Here is a 24,087-nt window from a genome sequence, read left to right on the forward strand (position 1 = left end):
AAGCCTACTCGTTCGTCATCTTACCAACGAAGAAAACGATTGATCACAATCTTCTCGATGAGCCCAGACACCCGAATCTCGGCGGCCGATCCAAACATAAGAAACTGTTTAACCAAAGGGACAGCTCAACATATTCCCGAATTCGGGTACATGATGCGAAAGCAGACTTCCAAACAGGAAGCCCATCACCGCCATTCCTACGCCGGCGATCCGATATCGCGCGCCCTCTCCAGTCCGAACTGGCCTAGACTCCCTCCACCCTGAGATTCAGACTTCTTTTGCGATTGAAGATGGCTGAGATGGATCAGCCGACTCAACTCGGGCGTTGGGAAAAGGAACCTGCTACACCGGCTAGCCCATATCTCCGGGACCTGGTAGCGATGCCCTCTGTTGGTGGCGACAGGATCATCGCCCTTCCGAACATGGTCCATACCTAACTTTACCTCTTTCTTTCTCAACTGACGATGCGATAGGATGAGGTTGTCTTTGAGTTTATGCACTCGTCAAAGACGGCCCGCTCCGCCCCAACGACACCGCAGCGACACCGCGGCGTCTACTTGTGGGCAGCACATCTGCTCGACCATCCAAACGCCGCTGAATCACCCAATTATGACATGTCGATATGATAGACGACGCCGGACTCCGGAGTCTAGTGAGTATCCCGTCTTCTTGCCTTCAAAGAGGCGTCCTATACCATGGTCGCGTTCAAGCCATTCACCAAACAGATTATTACCCCCCCTCTCTCATCCCTTCATCCTTCACCGCGCCGCACCATCGCGGCCCGCCCCTAGATGACTCCTCAAGAGATTTCAGACATCTTCGACCAGCCGCGCTGCTTCGAAGCTTTCTTATTCCACCACTTTCCCCTTCCTATGCCACTGCTGACATGTCAAGTATTACACATCTTACCTAGGTGGGGGGCTTCTAAACCTTTCTAGCTCATTCAATCACAAGCACAACAACTACAATGTGTAAGACGTCATTGATACCAACGATACGGCTTTCTTTCACCCTTGACTGGATCTTGAAAGCGAACCGGAGTCTCAAAAAGAACCTGCATGAAGGGTCCGCCTCCACCTGATTAGCAGCATAGGTGCGCCGCGTTTCTTCTTCTTGCCTCGTCTTTGGCACGCGAACTGTCGTTGACACAACTCAGAACTTACACGCCCCTCACAAACGCACAGCTCACCGGTTCGCCAGGCATGTCGATCCATCAGGAAGTATTCATCCGTGACGAGCAACAGCTTGAGAGGGGGGCGAGGCAAAAGAAGAAACCTGACGATGGGTTCCACTACAGACTCCATTATCAGCCTTATGTCTCGCCGAATCGTGGACTACATTCAACCACAGAAGACAGTGGCTATGAGCCAAGAGATCCTAGAGCACACCTAGGGACCAGTAACTTCCCAAAATCTCGGCTGCGGCTGTCTGCCTCAAACCCGGCTCCAACTTTAGTTAGTCAAGCCACGGATCTAGGTCCGAGTTCACTCACACCGAATAGTGCTTCTCATTCATGGCCAAGCCCACCACATCGACTTATCGCCGTCGTTGACGTGTAGACTCTGGAGAATTACAAGCCCCCTGGGCGAAATCAACCGAAATTCACGATACGGCGTAAGTAATAGTGTGGTATGGAGGGGGTGTACCTCGTAAAATAAGAATCAAGTTTCAATCTCATTCATTCTTACATTCGTAGACCCAATACATCAAGCAGATTTCCAAATTCTGGATGGCAAATTTTCGACCCAGATCCTGCCCTTGCCCCGAGACCCAATCCGTTCGGTGAAACAATACTTCAAATGTCCCTGATATTTATTCCGTCAAGAGGCACCAACCAGAAAATCCAGTACGCATGACATCTTGCGCGTGACCTCCTTCGCTTCGGAAGCGAGCTATCAACTAGCCCTCCCAGTTTACAACTTGGAAGCAGGGCGTGCGCTACCGACGACGGTGATCTCATCGTAGAGAAGACTATTATTCAAGTCAGTACATCTGCTTCATGATAAACAATCACAGGCGGATCAAAGCCACGGGGCGCAAAGAAAAAGCCCCGACGCCGGTGGTGGTGGCCGCGGCATTTGAGGATCGTAAGTGGCATGATGTAGACTTACGTGGTCAGGAAATCGGCATAATCTTCACCAGTGACTTGGCCGGCAAAGTACTGCGCGGCGAGGTGGTACTTGTTACCCTTGGGCGCCTTGCTGGCGAGCTCGTCGGCGGACTCCTTGAGGAGCTTGAGAGCGTAGGCCTTGTCGACCTTCTTGCCCTCGGCGGTGGACACGCCGTGCTTGACCCATTGCCAGAGCTGAGAGCGAGAGACCTCGGCGGTGGCGGCGTCCTCCCTAACACGCGACATGTGAGTTTTTCTCTTGATGATGTGATTGATTAGGGGAGAGGGCAAAGGCTTGTTTGTGGGACTTACATGAGGAAGTTGATGGGAACGCAGCCAACGCCACGGATCCAGGCCTCCATGTAGCCGAGGCCAATGTTGAGGTTCTTCTTGATACCCTCCTCAGTGATCTTACCCGGCACGTTCATGTTCAGCAAATCATTCTGGCCAATCTTGACGTCCTCACGACGAACAAAGAGCTGGTTGGGCGTGGGCATGTTCTTATTGAAGATTTCAGAGGCAATCGAAGCCAGAGCAGGGTGAGCGACCCATGTGCTTTGACATCGTGTTAGTAGCTAACTCAATGCCATGAGGAAAGAACAGCAGCAGACTCACCCGTCGTGACCAGCGCGCACCTCGCGCAGCTTGTCGGCGCGGACGCCTTCCATCGCCTTGTCGTTGGCGGCCTTGTCGTCCTTGATGGGGATCTGGGCAGCCATGCCGCCCATGGCGTGAACGCCTCTCTTGTGGCAGGTCTGGATGAGGAGTTTGACCTACGGCAAGGGTTAGTCCCTCCCCTATATAAGCACGCGAGCGGGCGCGAGGTAACTCACGTAGGCGTCCATGAAGGGGCTCGTCATGGTGACGGCGCTACGGTCGGGCAGGACGAAGTTGGAGTTATTCCTGAACTTCTTGATGGTGCTGAAGATGTAGTCCCAGCGACCGCAGTTGAGGCCGGAGCTGTGGTCTCTGAGCTCGTAGATGATCTCGTCCATCTCAAACGCAGCCAGGATAGTCTCGATCAGAACGGTTCCGCGAATGGTGCCACGGGGGACACCGACGTAGTCCTGGGCCAGGTTGAAAGCGTCGTTCCAAAGGCGGGCCTCGAGGTGGGACTCCATCTTGGGGAGGTAGAAGTACGGGCCAATGCCGATATCGATGGTCTGGCGGGCATTGTGGTAGAAGTAGAGGCCAAAGTCGAAGAGAGAGCCAGAGATGGGCTCGCCGTCGACGGTAACGTGCTTCTCCTCCAAGTGCCAGCCACGGGGTCGAACAATCAGAGTAGGCAAGGTACGGTCGGTGCGGAGCTTGTATTCCTTGGATCCCTGCTTGAAGTCGACCTTGCGGCGGTTGGCATCGTACAGGTTCACTTGGCCGTTGACCATGTTATCCCAGGTTGGCGCGCTCGAATCTATGACAGATGATTGTTAGTACAGTATACCATTGAGGTCGAGTACGTATTCCGATGTAGCGCAAACTCACCCTCAAAATCAGCCATGTAAGTCCAGACATTCGAGTTCAGAGCATTGACGACCATCTTGCGATCGGTGGGGCCGGTGATCTCGACTCTACGGTCGACCAGGCCGGGGGCCGGCGGTGCACCCTTCCATGTGGAGTTCTCTCTGATGTGCTTCGTCTCGGGGAGGAAGTCGGGCAGGACGCCGCGGTCCAGCTCGGCCTGGCGAAGCTTGCGGCGCTCGAGCAGTGACTTGCGAGTGGCATTGAAAGAGCGGTGCAGCAGGGCGAGGAAGGCGAGGGCATCGGGGGTGAGAATCTTGCGCTGGGCATCCGTGACGTTGCCCAGGACGTTGACGCCTTGGAGGATTGCTTCGGTGGTAGCCATTGTGTGTGAATATGTGTGTGGGTGTGTCTACACTTCGTGGTGGTGTTTAGTGTTGGATGGTACGCAAATGGTAGGATCTCCCGGACGGCGACTGGACTGGCTGGTTGTCGCAGGAAGGTTTTCACGTGTAAGAGGAATGCGCACAAGCTTCGTCGTGAGACAGGACGACGGTTATGGTAAGCGTGGTACGCGGGGTATCTTTAGTTTTCAAGGAGAACAAGAGCAATTGGATTGGGATGGAAGAAGTATAAAGGAAGTACGATGCTGGGTGTTCTGGAAGAAATAGACGGAATAAGTAGGCTTGGTGGCTAACGGACGAAGAATGCAAGGCACTATGTAATTATTAACGAAGACAGCTCCCGACGGGGGTTTGGCGCGTTGGACCTGAGTGAGTGCCGTCGCAAGCTCGGCACAGAGGACTCGAGCGAGGGGTTGGCCGGCGCCCATCATCCATGACAAGGGCAGGAATGATGCATGCGCAGACTTCTATTGTGTAGACCAGGAGAGGAAGTGGTAAAAAGAGGGACCTGGGGAACATCTCGGGATCCACCCGAGGTACATGTAAATTGGCGGAATGGTAACCGAAGGGAAAGGTCCGTACGCCTGCCCGTCTCTTGTACCGGGATAGTATCATGACAGTTTAGTCAGGGACCCAAAAACAGCCAGCGACCATACCTGGGTCGGCAGTGATCGGGCTGATTCGGGTGGATGGAGCGCTTCACAGCCGGACCGCGGGGAGAAGAGGAGAGGGGAAGACGAGAGAGAGAGAGAGAGAGAGAGAGAGAGAGAGAGAGAGAGAGAGACGTCCATGCGTTGTGGTTAATGTTGGAGATCGGGTTACATACAAAGGGAGGTTCGTCAAAGGAGGCAGACAGACGCCAGACGCTTGTGAAAGTGTGGGGAAAGAGTGAAACCAGACCACCAAAAGAAGCCGACGGGAACCTCCAAGTCTGCGTTACTCTACGGCAAGCACAGTGACTTTGCATGTGCTCGTCCAGCTTGCTTCATGGCATGTACCCGGCTATGGCCCTTGCCTTCTATGCACTCCATTTTGGTGTACGGAGTATGGCAGTCGAGCTCGGGTTCCGATCCGAGTGAGAAGTGAACCCCAGCAACACCACACCTGTCTTCCATCTTGGAGCACTGCTTTGCAGTGACCTCATTGCAGTGCTTCTGGCAAGTCTTATTGGGCTGAAAGTGACATGGGCATTGCACGGTGGGGTCAGATTGCGATAAGACTTGCAGAGAAAATCGACAGCAACAATGACCATCTCCGTCAGCTACCTTGCCTTAATTACTGCAAAACTACTTGAACCACCTCACTCAATTGAATCTCTTACTCGATACAATCGAGCAAGTGTGTGCAAATTCTTTCTCCCAAGTCATGGCCTTGCGTGCTTTCACAAACCCATATCCCAACGTACCCGCTCAAGACCCCCCAGTTCCCCAGGCCGAAGTCGGATCCGGCCGCGATAAGAAAGAAAATGTACTGTCGCCGCCGGCGAAAGCCATGCTCGACGGAGGCGAGGCCCGCAATTGAAGCTCGTCTCCGTCTCTGGGGTAAAAAAGAATAAGGGCCTGCCGCTGATCCACATACGGATGCAATTTTGAAATACTCCGTAGGGAGGGCGAGCTTGCTGCGCATCAACTCTCCCTCGAAGTTTCGAATGGGAGCATGATTGAGGGTGAGCAACAAACAACATCTACATCACCAAATCGGCACTCGACTCTACCTTGGCACGCTTAAAAAGCCAATGCTCTCTCCACTTGCCGAGCTCTTATGACGCGGAGCACATACCACAGTAGATCCTTACCCGTGGCTCGAGCTCACCCACCTCTAGATCCGATTCACCGAGCTGCCGAGGTCTGGCAGACGTGCTACCCCAGCTCCGCGAACTCCAATCAGCGTCCTCGTGCATGCCGACAGTTTCCGGTCCTTGCCGTCACCTACTTATCCAACTGCACCTAGAACCACACACATCGAGTAGGGTATTGGGAACATACCAGCCCTCCATTGTAATGTAATAGCAATCAACTTTTTTGGTACCTATGCAGCTCGACTCTATGAACAATAGCCTCCTTGCCTTTCAGCCATACAAAGAAACTGTTGATGATTGAAGAATAATCTCAATCATCGGACGGAATCTCCAAACCACCAAACCATCGTGATATGGATATAAACCTCAGCTGTAATGCTGGGAAAGCCATCCAACCACGGTAATTATCCATCCTCCAATTCCTCCAATGCTCTCCGAGGCCCGTGATGTCGAGCCGCATTCGTAGTCCATGCTCGCATTGAATCAAGTCTTATCCTCCGAAATAAAAATGCCCAGCCTATGCTTGATCCCCAGGTATGTGACTGGCAAGAAAAAGTGAGAAAAGAAAAAGCAGAACCGTGGGGGAACCCGTCGATCCTCAGTCAAGCAACCTCCCGAGCCGGTGCCCCAAAAACGAATGTCGCCGCCCACCTTCTGACGCCAAATGCAATCTCGTCCATCCTCAGGAATTGAGCGTTTTGATCATCATCTTCTCCTTGGACTTGTCGGCGACAACCAGCCCTCGCGCTCCGAATACCGTTCGGACCGTGTCCACAACCTTGTGGAAACTGCTGGCCGCCCCGCGCTCTTGTGTAAATCGTACAATGCAGAGGGGACTCTTCTTCCCGTGCTCGATCACTGTCATAATCTCCGCGGCAAATGCAACTTCCTTCATGCCTAAGTCTGCGGGGGAAGTTAATAAGGGGGGAGAAAATATGGCTCTCCCATGGAGAGACAGATGGCAACTTACAATTCTGCGCCCCAACTCGGGCAAACACAATGTTTCTCTCCTTCTCGACCTGGATATCTCTCATACCATAACGTCGCCAGTCTTTGAGGAGGATGACCATTTCCTGCCGAGCTCGCTTGCGTGACATGACCAGGCACACGTAGCTCGTCGCGGGCTTGACCCCAAAGAGGCGAGCCAGCCAATTTTGATGAACCGCAATTGTCCGAGCTCCCTTTTCAGAGTCGTTCCAGCTCTTAACTGACTTCCGGCTCGTTTCGTGTCCGATAACTCTTCGGTCGTCGGGAGAGGAAGAGTCATCATAATCTGGACCTGAGACTTATGTTAGTGAGGCATGCTCAATGGGGACAATGTTCGTAGTTTGTAGCTCACCCGCAATCGCCATCTTCCCCTCAGACTTAGCCTTGCTACTCTTCCAGAAAAGCAAGCCGAAGCCCTTCTTCTTGGTTGCAACCGGGGGAGGGTGCTCGTGGATCTTTGTTTCCGAGCGACTTGGGGCTGTAGATTGAGTTGTCATACTGTATGCCTGGGTTTCTTGAGTTGCCTCGGTATTGATGCTACCCTCTCTAGAAGTGCTATCTTTTGAGTACCGCTTGAACCACGAGGACTTCTTCTGCTTTGTTGTGCCACTTCCATAAGTAGCAGCAGATGGAGTCGACGGTTCATCTGTACCCGATGCACCATGCATATAGACGTAGCGCTCCTCGACCTGGTCCTCGTAAGCCGGCCGCTCAGCAGTCTTCTTTCGCACGTTCAAAGGCTTCGGGATCGGACTCGTTGCACTCGGCGAGTTGACAACACGGATGGTCTCCCCTGCTTGGACCAGATAATCAAGACCATCATTTTCGGCGTATCCGCCAGGGGTCTTGGGCGGGGCAGATACAATCCTGTTCCGGTCAGTATCCTCCCAGTGGGATGACGACTCTGAGTCTCGTCCATTCTCGTTGATTGCCGGCAAGCGACCAGTCATCTTGCTTTGACTATGTGTAGGTGCGGATACAGTACGGCGGTCTTGCTTGGGAAGTAAAGTAGGAAAGCCTAGACGATTGACTTGATCAACAAACTTTCCGACCCGGCCAGAATGCTGTGCATCCTTGGGATGGTCGTAGTTCTTGCTGGGCCTCTCAGCTTCCGGACTCGAGGATGGCGTCGATTTGGGAGGCGGTAAAGGCGGCAAGGGTCGAGTGTCCCATGGATGATAAGGATTTGTCAAAGTCTCGGGAGAGGGTGTCATTGGGCCCAGAGACAGACCCGTAGACTCCCTCTTGATACCACTACTCTTGTCTTCCAAAACAAGCTCTGTGGTCTCATCGACAGATAGAAAGCTGTTAAAGGCTTCATCACAGTCCTTTGCGATGCTGTTGCTGAAGTGCCGAACTTCCTCGTTAACAATGACCGCTGGATCCTGGGGCTTCACAATCTTCAGCTTTGGTCTAGGTCTGTCCATCATAGAGATGCGCTTTGCTGGACTGGTTGGAGATTGCGGTCTCTTCGGGTAAGTCTCCTCTCCAATAGCGCTCGGGACACCCCGACGATGCTTGTCGGCGTGGGTATCGGTAGACTTCTTTCTTATGTGAGAAAAGTCTATACCTCGCTTGTGACGGGAAGCCGGTCGGCTATAAGAGGTTCCTTGTCTGCTGCTATGGAGCGAATTCATTGAGCTGCGGGGAGACTGGAAGCGCCCAGAGTTTGTTGTTCGCTGGGAGTTGACGCGTGAGTGACGCAGCGTCGAGCCTGTCTTGATGCGTGACAATTGCGACGTCTGCGTATTGTCCCGCTTCATGGAGCCGCGACGGTTGCGATGAACGACAATTTTTGCATGGCTGGCCTGAGAATGCCCTCGCATAGGTCGACTTGAGTTGTAAGGATCGTAGCTCTGAATTGTCCCATCATCTGTCTCCGCAACATGGGAGATGACTGTGAAGCGCGAGACACTCCTGCCCGTTCCGTCTGCTCTGGGCTGATTGAACTCGACGGTGGATACCCTCTTCTTCCAAACAGGTTCATGAAGATGATGGTAGTCACTAGGAGACTGAGATAACTCGGGGAGGAAATTCTCCAACTGCTTCTGGCGGTAGCTGTGAAGAAGCCAGTAGAACAACTTCTGGTCGTTTTTCCTGGGTCAAGTTAGCTTTTTCCAATATCAGCTGGCCACGAAATCTACATACGCAGAGTCCATGAGCTTCAACTTGATCTGATGCTCGGTGAGCATGTGCCACAGTGATCGAAGCTGCCTGACCAGATGAGGGTCAACTTCATGGGGCTTCAGCGGAGTGTAGTGAAACCCTTTACGGAGATCGTTGAGCTGATAGTTGTTGCCAAGGTCGTCGAGATAGTCGTACTTCCGAATTAGTGGATGCTGCCACATTTCCTTGATGCTAATTCTTGTGTCGGGATTGGCCACAAGCATGCGACGGATGAGATCCTTGGCTTCAGGGCTCAGGAAATCTGGGATCTCGTATATGCCTCTCTTGGTTTTCTGGAGCAGTGCACCAATGTCAGGGTCATCGAAGGGCAAACATGCGGCTAGAAGGGCATAGAGAATGACGCCCAGAGACCATATATCAGCTTTATCTCCTCGATAGTGCTTGTGCTTCAAGAGCTCAGGGGCAGCGTAGTGAGGACTACCACAAGCCGTTACAAGTCGGTGCTCTGAAGATTGATGTAAGGCGGCCATGCCAAAATCGGCAATTTTGACCTTGTTGTCGGGGGTCAACAGGATGTTCTCGGGCTTGAGGTCTCGGTGGCAGATGTTGAAGGAATGACAATATTGTAGGGCGCTCATCATTTGTCGAAAGAGAAACATGGCGCCTTCCTCAGTGAACCGACCGTTGGTATTGATGTAGTCGAATAAGTCGCCTTGTTCAACATACTCAAGTACCAGATAACTATTCGAGAATTAGCTTGGGACTTGTCTCAATGCTAGAGTGGCAACCAACATCTCTGATCGATTCTCCCAAATATCATACACCTTCATAACGTTGGGGTGGTCAACCAGCTTCAAGATGGCCACTTCTCGCTCGATTGAAAGAGGCACACGCATCTCGCCATTGATCTTCTCGGGTAAACTGTCGTCGTAGTCATGAAGTTCAGCAAGACTGCCGGCTTGGATAAGGTAGGCGGTCTTCTTGGGCACGATTTTGACGGCGGCCAGTTCACCAGACAGGCGATGCTTGCAGAGTCTCACGCGAGCCGATGAGCCCTTCCCAAGGGTTCTGCCCAACAACCAGGGACCAATGTGTGTCTTGTAAGCATAGCCACTGCTTCTTTTGCTCGATGTGGTCGTGGAGGCCTGAGATGCCTGGGACATGCGCTTCGAAGGGTCGACATCATGGGATGCTCGTGCTCTTGCAACAGCAGGGTTGCGAGCGCTAGGGGGGCCAGTCGGAGCAGCTGTGGCTCTTGCTCCAGAGACCGGCGGGTCATAGTCGTTGGTATGGCGTTGGCGATCCGAAGCCGCAGCATTTTGGGAATGAGCGGTGTTTTTGTCGCGTGACTTTGATGATTTGACGGGGATTTTGGATGAAGCATTATTGATGCGTTGGGTCGCATCCGCGAGAGGAGCCCGGGCTTGAGAGGCCGAGGCCCTCGTCCGACCAGTCTCGGACATTTCAGCGGTAGTTCCGGGGTCGCGGTCAGAACATGATCGGTTTCGAGTACGGCAAGTTGTGATGTCTACCGTATGTAAGGCGTTGAAAAGGGAGATGTTTGGGAAAGGAGATAAGGATCCTGGGTGGATTAAGTGAGTGAGAAAGAAGAGAGGGTGATGAAGGCCAGGATCTGAACGAATGGATGGATTTTTTGATAGACTGATTGCCAAAAAAGCCAGACGATACCGAGAGAGTGGTGTGTGATGGTGTTTGAAGGTGGGAGAAAGAAAGGCAGCGCGGATATCCGAGTGGTGACGGGGGAAAAGCCCAAGACGCGCAGAGTCAAGGCAGAGGTGTTGTGGTGGGAAAAGGGAATGCAAGTGGGAGCCAGGGTGCTGGGGCAGGTGAGGCAATCGGCAGAAAATAGAAGGTTCGAAGGGAGACAGCAGACAGACGTTGCCCCCTTCCAAGGAGCGACCTCGAGGCCCGTTGAAAGGACGAATACAGTAGCGGTAAGGTCTCACTGGGGTTCACGCTCCGAAGTAGCCAAGGGCAACTGGAATGGAGGCGGAGCTCTAGAATTCGGCCACCAGACATCTCACCTGACGTTGGAGAAGGAACCAAAAAGAAAAGCTCGAGGCGCTCATGGCGCTCTATTCTGAGTCTGCCACCCACCATACTTGCCTCTCCCTCGGACGTCATTTTGGTTTCTGGTCGTTCTTATCATCGTTGATTTTCATAGCTACCTTATCTCATTTACAAGCGTTGGTCCTGCCAAAGGAGTTTTCGCCATACTTTGTCTGTGATTGGGGTACCATCTAAGGCACCTATGTGTCATTCTTGTCGGTGACAGTTGCCTCTTTCTTCTGGCATAGGTACTTACAATCACATTGTGGACGATTTTATGGATGAGGGGAGTCACACCCACAATCTCACTTACGAAGCATCCTCGACAGGTGTCACCACACCTTGCGAAGAAAACTGACGAAGAGTTTCATCAGGTGTCAGCGAACATTCCTGAGAGGTGGGTCATCGGGGCGCGATAGACGACGTTGGCCGCATCGGACGACGGATCAACAACCGGCTGATGTTAAGGGATGAGGTTGGCAGCCACCCGCGGCACTGGAATCCGTGCGGACCTCAGCCCCACTGAGATGCACCGGACGGGACCTACCTATGCTGGAGCGCACGGCAGCTGAGAGCCCCACTAACCCCACCACTGTTACCACCTTGCGCCGAGCAGCTACATGTCTGAGCATTAGGTAAGCATTTCTCTTTTCCAATCCTTATGTAATCATGTGCTCCTAGCTCCTTCCTCAACGACGAAGGGAGCCTACTGTGTACAGGGAGTGTGGCGCGCGGGGTGAGATCCGACGCGTCTAAATTAATTACTTCGCGTCGCACTTGACGTCCGCCAACGGCAACGAGGTAAGGTAGCCTCCCTCAGATCGGCACCACCCTTTACCGACTCTACCGATTTCTTTACCACACCTCTGCTGCTAGCTACATCACATCGACCAGAAATGCCTTCCCATCCCTCAAGTCGTCGCAGACGACGCGACATCGAGGACGACGATTCAGAACCACGTTCCGATGGCTCTGAAGGCACCAAGCGCCCCCGCCTGAGCCGACGCGCCAACGACTCCGAGGACGATGATGACCACGAACTACCGAACGGATCTCGTACAAATGGGTCCAAGAGCACATCGAGCCGAGGCGATGAAGATGGCTTTTCGCCTGGCGCAATCCGCCGGGTGAAAGTCGAGAATTTTGTCACATACGAACTCGCCGAATTTTTCCCTGGTCCCAACCTGAATATGGTGATTGGGCCCAATGGAACAGGAAAGAGTTCACTTGTCTGTGCCATCTGCCTCGGCCTTGGGTTCAGTCCGAAACATTTGGGGCGCGCAGGCAATGTCAAGGAGTTTGTCAAGCACGGGAAGCCTTCCGCTGTCATCGAGATTGAATTACAGCGCCGACCAGAGGACAGATCACACCATGTCATCAGGGTCCAAATCGACCGCGAAAGAAACAGTCAGAAATGGTGGTTGAACGGGAAGGATTCGTCACACAAAACTATCCAAGGGTTGATGAGGGATCTGAAGATTCAGGTCGACAATCTGTGCCAGTTTTTGCCCCAAGACCGCGTCGTTGAATTTGCTTCCGCCACACCAATAGACCTACTCCACGAAACTTTGCGTGCTGCAGCGCCACAGCAGATGCTGGACTGGCAGAGGAGTCTGCAGGATCTTCACAAGGACCGAAAGGAGCTTCAGCGTGGGACCGACTCCGCCAGCGACCATTTAAAGCAACTCGAGGACCGACAGAATTACATGCAGCACGACGTCGATAGACTCCGCGAGCGAGAGGAGGCCCTGCAAAAGATTGTTGACCTCACCGATGCCAGAGCGGTAGCGGATTATCTCGAATCCAAGGCCCTCTACAAGGAGAAGAGGCAGCAGGAAAAGCTTGCCCAGAAAAACTTGCGAAAGCTTGAGCATGAAGCTGCACCGTCCCTGCAAGCTGTTAATCAGAAGCAAGTGTATCACGAAAAGGTGTCAGCTGTGGTTCGCAGCCGGAAAGAAGCTCTACGACGCACAGAGGCTGCTGCCGATGCATCACTAAGCAAGATTGAGGATGTTGACGAACAGGTAAAGACAATAGAGGGCAACATCGAGAGTAGTAAGAAGGGATTCGAATCCAAAAAGCAAGAGCTAGGCAAGATTCGAAGCAAAATAGGGCTATTGGAAAATCAAAAAAAGAACAAGCCGGCAGAATTTAATGCCACAGAACACAACACCCAAATCGTAAGTCACGCAGCCCAACGTTTGGCAGTGTAGACTGACATGATCCGTAGCGAGAGAAGGAGCATCAACTCCGAGAGCTCGAGGCCGAATCCCGTCAAGCTGAAGGCAAGCTTCGGGATATCAAAGAACAAGGGCATGCCAAGACACACATGAAGCAGGCCCTGAACCGGGAGCTTGAAGGCCTTCATTCTCAACAGGGTCAGATGCTCAGCTTCATCCAGAAGAAATGGCCCGATGTGGCCAAGGGCTTTGCTTGGCTTCAGGAGAACGCCGACAAATTCGAAAAAGAGGTCTTTGGGCCACCTGCTCTCTGCTGCTCGGTCAAGGATGAACGGTATTCGGATCAGATTCAAGCGCTGCTACACAACGACGATTTTCTTTGTTTCACGGCGCAGACTCGCGAAGATCATAAGAAGCTCAGTCATTACCTGTACAAGGTCATGAGTCTTTCTGTCAATGTTCGTTCAATCCTCAAGCCGTTACATGAGTTCCGCCCTAAGATGAGTCGGGACGAGGCGAACGCCCTCGGACTGGATGCATTTGCACTGGACATGATCACTGGGCCAGAACCAGTGCTCGCGATGCTTTGCAACGAAAAGAAAATCGATGCTTCGGGTATCGCACTCAAAGACATCAACGACGCCCAATATGATAGAATCGTTCAAGGGGAGGTGATCAACAACTGGTCAACGGGTCGGCAGCTCTACAGAGTGTCTCGACGCAAAGATCTTGGCCCTGGAGCCGTTTCAACGATGACCAGGGGCATTCAGCAAGGCATGTTCTGGACAGATCAACCAGTCGATGAAGCGGAGAAGAGCGAAATCAAACGCAAGATCAGCGAGGTCGAGGCGGAGTTTGACGCTTTGAAAGCTCAAAACACCGAGGTGCGCGGCCAGATGGCTGGTTTCAACGACAGGAGAAATGAGATCCATGACGACCTTGTAAGTCACATCACGAGCGCTCGAGACCTCGATGCTAACCTCGGTCCCAGAAAACACTCAAGGAAAGAAAGAATGAGCTCCAGAGAGCCCACAACGCTTACCAGGCGATCCCAGTCAAGCTTGGTAAGCAGCTTACCACAATCTTATTGACGAAGATGCTAACTTTGACATAGAAAGTGAGAAGAGAGCCTTGGACCAGAAGAAGGCGGAGGTCGAGGAGGCACGATCGGCCATTCAACAGTTGGGCTTTGATATCGACAAAGCCGCGATACTCAAGGCCAAGACCACCTTGCAGCACCACGCGGCTATTGCGGGGGTTCGCGCAGCACAACAGGCACTGCTTGAGGCTCAGATCCGCGAAATCGAGGCCAAGTCTGACGTACAGGGTCTCAAAGCTAGGAACAATGAGCTTGTACAGATGTTGGAGGACGAGAAGCGCAATATCGCTGCTTTGACCCAGGACTCTCAGCGTACCAGACAGCGAGCTGAGGACGCCCAGGGCAAAGTCATTGAGATTTTTGCCCAGGATGAGACTCGGAAAGACCTTCTTGAATCTCTAGCCAAGGACAAGAGCGTCGAAGACGTCGAAAACGAGATCGCAGCCGAGCAACACACAATCGAACAAATCCATGTTGCGAACCCAGGAGCCCTGCGCGAATTCGAGATGCGGGCCCGGGAGATCGAGAAGCTGCGCTCCAAGATGGAATCCACCACGGCTAAACTCGACCATCTCAACCGCCAAATCACAAAGATTCGCGAGAAGTGGGAGCCGCAGCTCGACGCATTGATTAGTAAGATCAATGACGCCTTCAGCTACAATTTCGAGCAGATCAACTGCGCTGGCGAGATCCGGGTCCACAAGGACGAAGACTTTGACCAGTGGGCCCTGGATATCATGGTCAAGTTCAGGTAAGCATACATTCCTCATTGAGGAGCCTCGCTGTCTTTGTTTGTGCCAAGATAGCAGTTGCTGACAACGACACAGAGAAAACGAGACTCTTCAGCAGCTCAACCAGCATCGCCAGTCCGGCGGTGAGCGTGCTGTTTCGACCATCTTTTACCTGATGGCTCTACAGTCAATGGCGCAGTCGCCCTTCCGAGTGGTTGATGAGATCAACCAGGGTATGGATCCTCGTAACGAGCGCATGGTACATGAGCGCATGGTGGAAATTGCCTGCCGTGAGCACACGTCACAGTATTTCCTCATTACGCCCAAGCTCCTTACTGGTCTCCGATATGATCCTCGCATGCGTGTACTCTGCATTGCGAGCGGCACTCACATGCCCAAGGAGGGCAAGAAGCTCGACTTTGCTCGCTGTCTGAAAAGACACAAGCAACTCACGGCGGGTGCATGAGGCGTTCGCTGCCGGCGGTGTACGAAAGGTTTGCTTAGTATCAATATGGTGTTATCGGCGTCTTAGGGGACAGGTATCAGTCAAGCAAGATACCCTTGAATTGATCTAGATGATGGGATTTACATGTACAAAAAGGTCACACAGAGCTCGAGCTTGGAACCTCAGGGATGGATTCAGGAGGTTAGGCTGGTAAACAAGCAGCTTGCGGCTTACTACGAGAGCCAAGAGAAGTTGTCTCTTTAGCACCTATACCGAGAACAACTCACTTTATTTGCCCAAGCTCAAGATATTTCGAATGGGAAGCCTGGACTGAGTGACGACGACATGGTCCGGCTCAGTATTGCATCGTACGCTGATGAAGCGAACCCTGCCTAGGTGCGCAACTCGGTCGTGCAAAAAGACACGGTCCCGAACTTGACAGACAAGGGCTATCTTACCGAGTTCTGAGGAAGACGAAATCTTCGAGTTTTGAATGTGTCTCCCAGCGGCATGCATGTATTGTGCCCATGCCTATTTAGAGTGACTTTGAGAGCTCTATCATTACTCTGACTTCTAGAATGTCCTGGGGATGGCTTCGTGGGATTTCCAAGGGCTTGGGACTTGTCAACACTGATAACTGTACCATCAGAACCGACGGGGGAACTGGATTGGCCGTCCCTGTGGCCAGCGTTCTCTTGGATCTAGGCAGTCAGAGACGGTTCCGATCCAAGGCGAACTTTGACTGTTTCCCCTCTCATCTAGTCGTCTGGAATGAGAAAATACATCACTAAAAGACATGGTGAAGTGGCTACTGTATGGGTATTCACTGCCCTCTGCAACTGGACAACATCACGAAGAGAAGGACGTTGTCAGTCTGGTGAATCTTGAGAGGGCTAAGCATACCAGTATGCATGTAATCAAACCTGATGAACGGTATTTCGAGCTCACAAGTATTCAGGGGGGAATGGGCAGAACAAATAATAAATACATGTGATCAGATTAGCCGCGTAAGGCTTGGATCACAACTCGCTTATTTAAATATGGTTTTTCTCCGAGATCACTAGCCATGGCTTTGTGTCATTCCATCCTGTACATGTATGTTTTTCTACACCTATATCACAGTGTCGTCGTATTACTCTCGTCTTCTAGAGCTCTTTGTGGGGGACGACGCATCCCTCCAGCGGTCACATGGGCCGAGAAGTACTGCGACGACTACGGCAGTCGATCTGGAAGAAGTATCACACGGTAAACACAACGATTCTTTCTTTTTTCCACACCACGACTCTGCTTTCCGTCTACAGCGTACGCGGTGACGGGTACATCTATAGCGTCCTCAAAGTGCAGGGGGTACTGTCAGCACCCCGAGATAGTATCTCGGATTTAGTGTGAACTTGGCTTTTGATACGTCGACAATGTAAATGAAATGTTTGGTCTGATCGATATCATCGTCACCTGCCTGGGGGGGAAAAAAAGGAAGAATGCACTGGTCGATAACTTCCGGACGTACTCCAATATCGTTTTTTGATGTTATTCCCGCCGTCACTGCTACCCAGTTCCTCGCTTGCCTCCGTACATTCTGTGGTTCGCGACCTATAAGGCCTGGTATGTATAGTGTGGCTAGAAATGTTTGCACGGAATGATATCAACCAATGCAAGACCGCGGTGCTTCCCTTGGCCTCCTTTCTGCTACTCTGATAGCCTTCCCGGCCCCTCTCCTTCAACTATTGCTTTCTCGGACCACCATCAAAGGGTTTCCAACACTTGAGCAGATGGCCGTGAAGACCCGAGAGACAGACATCTCGCGATTGAATGCAATGCTCTGCTCGTATTAATACTGCTATTGCTCCGGCTAGCTGGCCAATATTGATCCCTTCTCGTCCATTCTCATATTATTTTCGAGCTTTCTCTCTGGAAAAGAAGTCAAAACGTGAAGACTGCTAACTGGTGTTTGTATCCAGTATTGAACTGTACACGTTCACATGATGCATCAGTATTCGCCTTGGAGTGACCAACGGAGTACTATTCAACTTTGATTGTCTACGACTCCTATCCTAATACTCTCCGCTTCGCACGAATAGACAAGTCCACCCTTTCTTGCCTCTAGAGACTCTACAGCACCCCCCCCCCCCCCCCCCCTTTCCTCGGTGTCAGCCCAAGGACAGATCTAGGTTATACCGTCATACGTTCCGTCGCGATAGAGGTTCTCTATAGCCCCCCGCTGTCCGTATGCCAATCTCTCCCAGACAGCCGAGGATCCCACGCAAGCTCCTCCCATGCGTGATTTATCGCGTCAGCATCAAGCAGCAAGTCCATCCAGTCCACCGGCCGTCGAGCCGCAGTCTACGGCTCATGTATTCGGGGAGAGGAGGTATGTGTATAAAGGCATATGCTCCCCACAACCCGCTAGTCAAGAAGTCGCCAGTCGTCCAAGCCAGGAAGGAGAGTCGTTGGCATTTGGAGAGAAGAGTCTCGTTTATGGTGACGCATCGGTCTCGAACAGTAGGTAGGGGTATAGGGCTTCGTGTATCGATCGGGATTTCGAGTTGGGAAACGGGGGCTTTGTCTCCTCTCTCCTCTCTCCTCCCGTGGACGTCGGCATCGTTCTCGGCTCGTGTGTTCCTAGGTAAGTAGTGCTCGTCGAGTATTGTATAGCAAAGTGGGGGTGACGATGTGTACCACGAGCCGCGATACAGCAGAGACCCCCAAGACCTTTCCAGGGCGGAAGCAAGCCAGGAAGCTCCGAATACCAGGGTCTCACCATCAACCCGAGAGAGGCAACAGGAGACTCCCAAGGTGTGCAAGGAGGACAACACCATCCCATATTTGTAGTCCCCGGTACCGCGCCCCAACAAACTGGCCGGACCGGTCATCGTCTTTTAGCACCATGACCCCGTCGGCTCGCCCAAGCCGACCATGTAGTAGCAGGATGAAGCCAGCGCAGTTGAAGTCGTCCTTGACATTGGAAGAACCCCTGGGAAACTCCCGTCTAAGGAGCACCACTTCATGATAGTCGAGTGCTTCTCCGGTAGACCCGCTAGAGCATTCCTTCCATCTCGTTCGACATTCCTGATCCAAGCTGTGTTGACTGGTATATCGACCTCACGTCACATTCGAGTCGACCATCACCCATCTCTCATCCGGAAAGGCAATCGCATATTGGATGTGAAGCAGTTTCAAATTGTCGTTTCGTAGGTCACTAGGCAGTTCGAGGAGCGTCGGATCGGCAACAGCGTCAACTAGCGGGAGAAACAAGCTCCAAAAGATCACCAAACACTCCTGGCCAGCTACGGCAGTAGCAGCAGCAGCAGTTGACATCTATATCTTAACAAGATACACACACAGCCCACCGGCAAGCGATATCCGGGGAAAGGAAAACCTGGAGAAAGATAAGGGGCCCCTCGTTCCCGCCCAGACCGCCCATCTTCCAGATAAGAAGGTGCGCTTGAAACAATCCCACGCAGAGCATAGATAAAGAACAAACACAACAAAGGTGCACACTTGCAGGAAAGAAAGAAAAGAAGAAGAAAAATGCCCCCATCCCCTCCTCCCCTCCCAACGCCAAACATGCATAACATCGTACATGTGCGCGCTGCAAGGCGGATCTTCAAAGAGGAGGCCATCTCCCAATGCCTTCCCGCTGCGGGCAACAGACTGCGGCAAGGGTGGGCACGCGAGCAACCAAAAGTCTAGAGATAAGAGGGGAATACCTCCTAGATACGCCTTGACATTGGATGGACGGCGAAGCCAATGAAGCGTGGGCAGTGTTTCTGGTTCTTACACAGCATGCCCTGATCTTTGGCAGATAGGGCAGGTCCGAGGAGAAAGATAGACGAGAGATAGACAAGGCAGATAAGTCAGTGATACCGCGACAGGGAGACGATTGCGCACGCGAGCCGATCTCTGGCGGCATCGCATTGCTAATTTGTTAGAAAAATGGTGCAAAGGAGTCAGCTGCCCTATTTGGAGCAAGTCGTTGTTGGCCAAACCTACACCTTGATAGATCTGGCACCAGATAAGAGGGCAACTTATAAGTCGTCTTTATTCCCCCAGTATTTTTCTTCTAGCCAGACGTGCGACCACCGGCAGTCATCAACGATCACTTCGACCAAGTCGACGCAGACTCTCATTCAACCTACGCGAGTCTCTGGGGCCAGGAACCGGATTGGAGGCTCGCTCTGAAAGACTGGCAATGAAGAGGGCAGGAGAATTCGACCAGCAAATCACCACCACCCCAAGAAGGGTTAATTGGCCCGAAGTCGAACCTGTTTGACCGTCAGAAGACAACTGCCGTCTTTCTTACCGCCCAGGAACCGTGGTAGGCGTCATGGTGGACTCGTGGATGACATGCGCCCCTGAAGCATGGAGGCCGTGACTTCGCCTCAGTTTCTGTAGAGCGAAGTCGAATTGGTGATCTGGTGTTGATCACCCTACCGGCCGCACGCCACAGGAATCGAGGTCGCAGCTGGCATGCTCCCTGCCCTGTTTGGGTCAGCGAGAGTGAGGACGGAATTGAATCAGACCCCCACGCGGGGCTCCTTCATGCCTGACCAGTGCAGTCGAGGGTTTCACGGCGGACGCAACCCTTTTCAGACTTGATCGACCATGCGCTTGTCGCTCTTCGCTCCTCCGAAAAACCATGGTCGTTAATATCCGACACTTTTGAAAACCAGCAACCAACTGAAGCCTGAAGCTCGCAGGTCGGCCGACTTTGCCCGATGGACCCTGGGAACCACAATGGATCCGACACGGCACCCAGGAGCAACGCAACAAGATTGTTCCACAACTTGTGACGAACAAAGGCACCGATCCTCGGCCGAGAGCTCTGCGATTCCTCTGGATGACAATTGAAAGTGGTTTGGTTGGCTTCGTTGATCAGCAACGACCGAGGAGAGGCACACGACAAAAACCCGCAGGTTGGTGACGGTGGGGGGCACGCAATTTGACCGAGATTGCCGGGCCCTAAAATATCCATGTGGGGGTAGACTCGATAAGAGACATCAGCCAGGCCAATAGGCGACGGCTGACCGGTCCTTGTTCTAAACGTTCGCTTCTCTGTCGATTAGCAGATGCATGCCAGCAGGGAAGTAAGTCAGGGGAGCCGTTGCCATCCTAATGCAGTAGACTCGTGAGTCGTGCCGCTTCTCCATGCTGACCCAGTTGTCTTTTGGCAACTCTGTGGTGGCGTTGCCGGGGACTTTGTGGTCCACTTCCGACTCACCGCCATCCACATTAACTTTCAAACTACGGAGCACATCGCGCCGGTGTTAGCGGAGAGCCATCGGCTCAGGTCCGACGGTTCTTCGAGAAGGCTGACAGGCAGTGTCAACCTGTCAAGACTCGTTCTCGCGTATAGAGCTATGTGGCTGCCGCACCTGTTTGGTAGGTTGAAACCGCCGCCACGGTGCTTGTGCGGTGAAATACGTTTGCGATACCGGCCATCCCAGGTTATAACAAGGAGCTTTTTGAGCTTCTCCCGTCCTATTTCCTGTGCGTATTATTGTCGAAGAACTCAGGCGAGGGTCGAGGCAACGTACCGGAAATGATGTCTACTCTCATTGCTCTCAGCTTCCCAGTAGTAAACGGCTTGCTGTTTGTCTGAAGGTGAAAGTATGGATGCTGGCGATGCCTTAGGATCGTGGGCCTGTTGTCCGCTCCCAGACGTTAAGATCGTTCATGCACATCAGCAATCCCAACCTTTTTCCTCAGCCACTCAGCGGGCGGCACAAATGCCACCATGCAATATCATCGTACGCGCTGGGCGTTCTAGAACACGACGTCACTTGCGACAACCTAGGCCACAATACCAAATACCTCCATCACAGACTTTGGCCTCCGTCTGTAGGATCACATGCCAAGTTGGTTCCCACTGAAGCCAAAGTGCGACGTAGCATGGTGAGATTAGCGGTGGACAAAGCTTACTGGACCCCTTCCAAAGCGTGTGTTGAATCTGTCAAGCCCAGCAAGAGCCCCGATGTGGATGCTGTTCTGCGTGTCAAGAAGTGTTTCCGGAACGGCCTTGTAGCTCCGCAAGTCGTTGAGGATCAAGTTCGAGCCTGGTGCTGGGCATCAAGGCATGTCTTGCATGCTCCGATCATGGAGGCTGGGAAGCCACATTGCCTTCCGCTCCATTTTCGTCGAACCCTCAGGTGTCTGAGGACTAACGCAACGGGGTCGGCCGCTGCGGCTTAACATTCGAACATCCACAGGACCACAGCTGTGCGGACGGGGTAAGCCGCAACAGGAGTCGGGAGTCGGAATGGAGAATCGACCTAATCTCAGCGTTTCAAACCTTTCGCAGGGATACCTTATTGCTACTACTGAGGTGTGTTGATATTCGCAGACCCTCTGCAGCTCTACTATGTAGACAGTAGGACCATATGGTCCACAGTTGATGCGAGCTGAACCGAGTTGAGAATAGAACTGCGCAGTCGGATGCATATGCCCCTGCGCGCCGCTGCCGCTGTCGTCGTAGGAGATCGGTCTATTGGGGGCGAGACTACATAGTGCACCCTGCATGAAACCGAGAGCCCTGAATGGCTCGGCAGCGACTTGGACCTTCTAGTGTTGACAGATGGACAAACGGAATTTCGTCATGCCTTTGCCAGGCCGCAGTATCTCTATCGTAAAGGTGACAGCCGATTGAAGAAGCCCTCGTAGAAGTGAATTATTTTCCCGCACTCTGCGGCTTGCAGAGCAGAGGAGTGTGCATATCGGAAGCTGTGTTTTGTCGACATGCGAGCCTACCACGGAGGTCTGCCCGGCTGCTTCAAGTCGATGCGGCCCCGTGATATTGCTGGTGACAGTCTGCCCCCCCGTATCCTCTTGGCACCCTAGCGTCCATAGAAACCATGTCATCAAGTATGGGGCAGACTTTGCCGTTGAGCATCATGTTACATGTTGAACGGCAACAATAAGCCTGGCGGAACCAGGCAGGCCTGCTCGAGGAAAGACGAAGAACACTGCGGGCGTCATGTCTCCACGTCCTGCCAGCTCCGTAGGCACATCCATGGATCGAGGACGCGTTCGTATTAAAAAAACAATGTCAGCCGTGTCGTACGCTCGGAGTACCCGTCCGAATACTGCAAAGAGCATCGGGAATCAACAAGCAGGTTGCTGCAATGCTATACAACGCTGTCATGTTGAGTTTATTTGGGTTCGCAACTGCCCAGTAACTTGAATCGTACAATGACAATTCTCCGAGAAGCACCCTTGTTACAAGCGCCCGCCAGGCTCGAGGTGACGGCCAGGAAGATGCCCGTATGGGGCCCTTCTGCCACGAGGCAATGGGTGATTTCGGCCTATGTAGCCCATGTTGGCCCTGTGAAGTGTGCCATGGGTGGTTCTACAATGACTCGTGAGAGCAGAGTAGGGCCGGGTGGGCTATGGGTATGCGTACCGTGAATCTGTGTTCTGCAATGTTATATCGATGGTTGGGCCGTTGGCTCACCGACTGCAGCAGGGGTTGACGAGTTGTAAGCGGAGCTATTCTTGAGACGCCTCCTTGATGATCCAGGTTGATGGCAACGATGGCGAGGAGTCGCGGAGCTGCTCCGAGCGGGTTTTGAGCGGGTGAAGAGGAGTAGGCAGAAGTTGATGGTGAGTTATCCGAGGTGCGGGTACCTTATGGTAAGGTATGGTCAGGTATGGACAGTCAGTCAGTATCGAGATACGACTGTGACCAAGGGGAGACGAGTGATGTTGGATGACAGGAAAGATTTCGGTAAGAGAGACAGGGAGGCTCATGAATGAGCGTTGCTAGCGGGAGCACCAACAGGCCCAAATGTCAGGTTGGAGGACCGCAGGTCGGATTGAGGAGGCCGCTTTGGACGCGCGGGGATGGAGCATGGGAAGGAGGAAGTGAGGAGTCGCAGTAGAGGTAGCAGTAGCAGTAGCATTGGTTCCGTGCAGAGTACGAGTACTCGGTAGGGATATCTTGAAAGTTATGGGACTGGGGAATGGAGCAGATGGGGCAGAGAATGGAGAAGTCTGGCGGGAAATGCGTCTGTGGATGGAGACATTTTCCAATGTTTCTTATTTCCTTCACTTTCCCATGTCAAGAAGAGACCGGAGACTCGCAAAGTGTTATGAAGAAACACTGATACGGAATACGGAACGAGGGAGCGGGCAACAGCCTACCTGCCTTTCAAAGTACGAATAGGTGAAGGTATCCGTAAGGTAAGGTGCCTTAGGTAGGTTGAAAACGTTGCTCCCGTGGCTCTTTCCCCGGATATACGGATACATCTCACGCCTTCCTCGTCTTGTGCTTCTCAGTTCTCCTTCTTAGGTTCCTTCCAATTCCATGTCCTTCCCATTCCAGGCGTGCCTTTGTACCTTCCTCAGTCCCGTCCTTCCGTCTGTAACAAGGAGGCAGAAACGATTCCGTCCTAATACTTTGGAAGATATGTATTTGAAGAAGGTAGGTACCTAGGCTGTGAGTTTGACCAGCTTCAGGATTTATCCAATGCGACTCCGTACCTACCTTAAGGTACTTCAGGTAGACCATGAGGTAGAACTGGATGTTGCTGCCATTTCCAGTCTCGTGTGGGGGTCCTCCAACATGGCCTCCCTGCACCTTCACTGCAAGTGTTCAAGAGTCCTTGCCTCCTCGGTCCCGGATACCTCCCCGGCACATGCAGCAACCGCAAAAGAGGTGGTATCCCGTACATTCATCCAGAACC

General features: G+C 52.7%; 3 protein-coding genes across 3 annotated transcripts; 1 reads left to right on the top strand and 2 right to left on the bottom strand.

Annotated features, from left to right (window-relative positions):
* Positions 1-1,913: 1,913 nt before the first annotated feature.
* On the bottom strand, positions 1,914-3,953 carry ACU9 (Malate synthase, glyoxysomal; the record flags this gene model as incomplete). The annotated part of the gene is made up of 6 exons (XM_053197031.1): positions 1,914-1,971; positions 2,112-2,342; positions 2,423-2,665; positions 2,726-2,883; positions 2,944-3,521; positions 3,593-3,953. The coding sequence occupies 6 exons, from the start codon at positions 3,951-3,953 to the stop codon at positions 1,914-1,916; spliced, it is 1,629 nt and encodes a 542-aa protein (XP_053045520.1).
* Positions 3,954-6,452: 2,499 nt separating this feature from the next.
* On the bottom strand, positions 6,453-10,347 carry GIN4 (serine/threonine-protein kinase gin4; the record flags this gene model as incomplete). The annotated part of the gene is made up of 5 exons (XM_065758951.1): positions 6,453-6,673; positions 6,741-7,049; positions 7,110-8,854; positions 8,906-9,625; positions 9,707-10,347. 5 exons carry the CDS (start codon positions 10,345-10,347, stop codon positions 6,453-6,455), a joined length of 3,636 nt encoding a protein of 1,211 aa, XP_065612474.1.
* Positions 10,348-11,850: 1,503 nt separating this feature from the next.
* SMC5 (Structural maintenance of chromosomes protein 5) lies at positions 11,851-15,430 on the top strand (the record flags this gene model as incomplete). Its single annotated transcript, XM_053197033.1, has 5 exons — positions 11,851-13,134; positions 13,185-14,075; positions 14,126-14,198; positions 14,249-14,984; positions 15,061-15,430. 5 exons carry the CDS (start codon positions 11,851-11,853, stop codon positions 15,428-15,430), a joined length of 3,354 nt encoding a protein of 1,117 aa, XP_053045522.1.
* Positions 15,431-24,087: the final 8,657 nt, after the last annotated feature.

This window comes from Colletotrichum fioriniae (assembly GCF_027942845.1).
Source record: "Colletotrichum fioriniae strain IMI 355084 chromosome Unknown scaffold_14, whole genome shotgun sequence".
Taxonomy (NCBI): Eukaryota; Fungi; Ascomycota; class Sordariomycetes; order Glomerellales; family Glomerellaceae; genus Colletotrichum; species Colletotrichum fioriniae.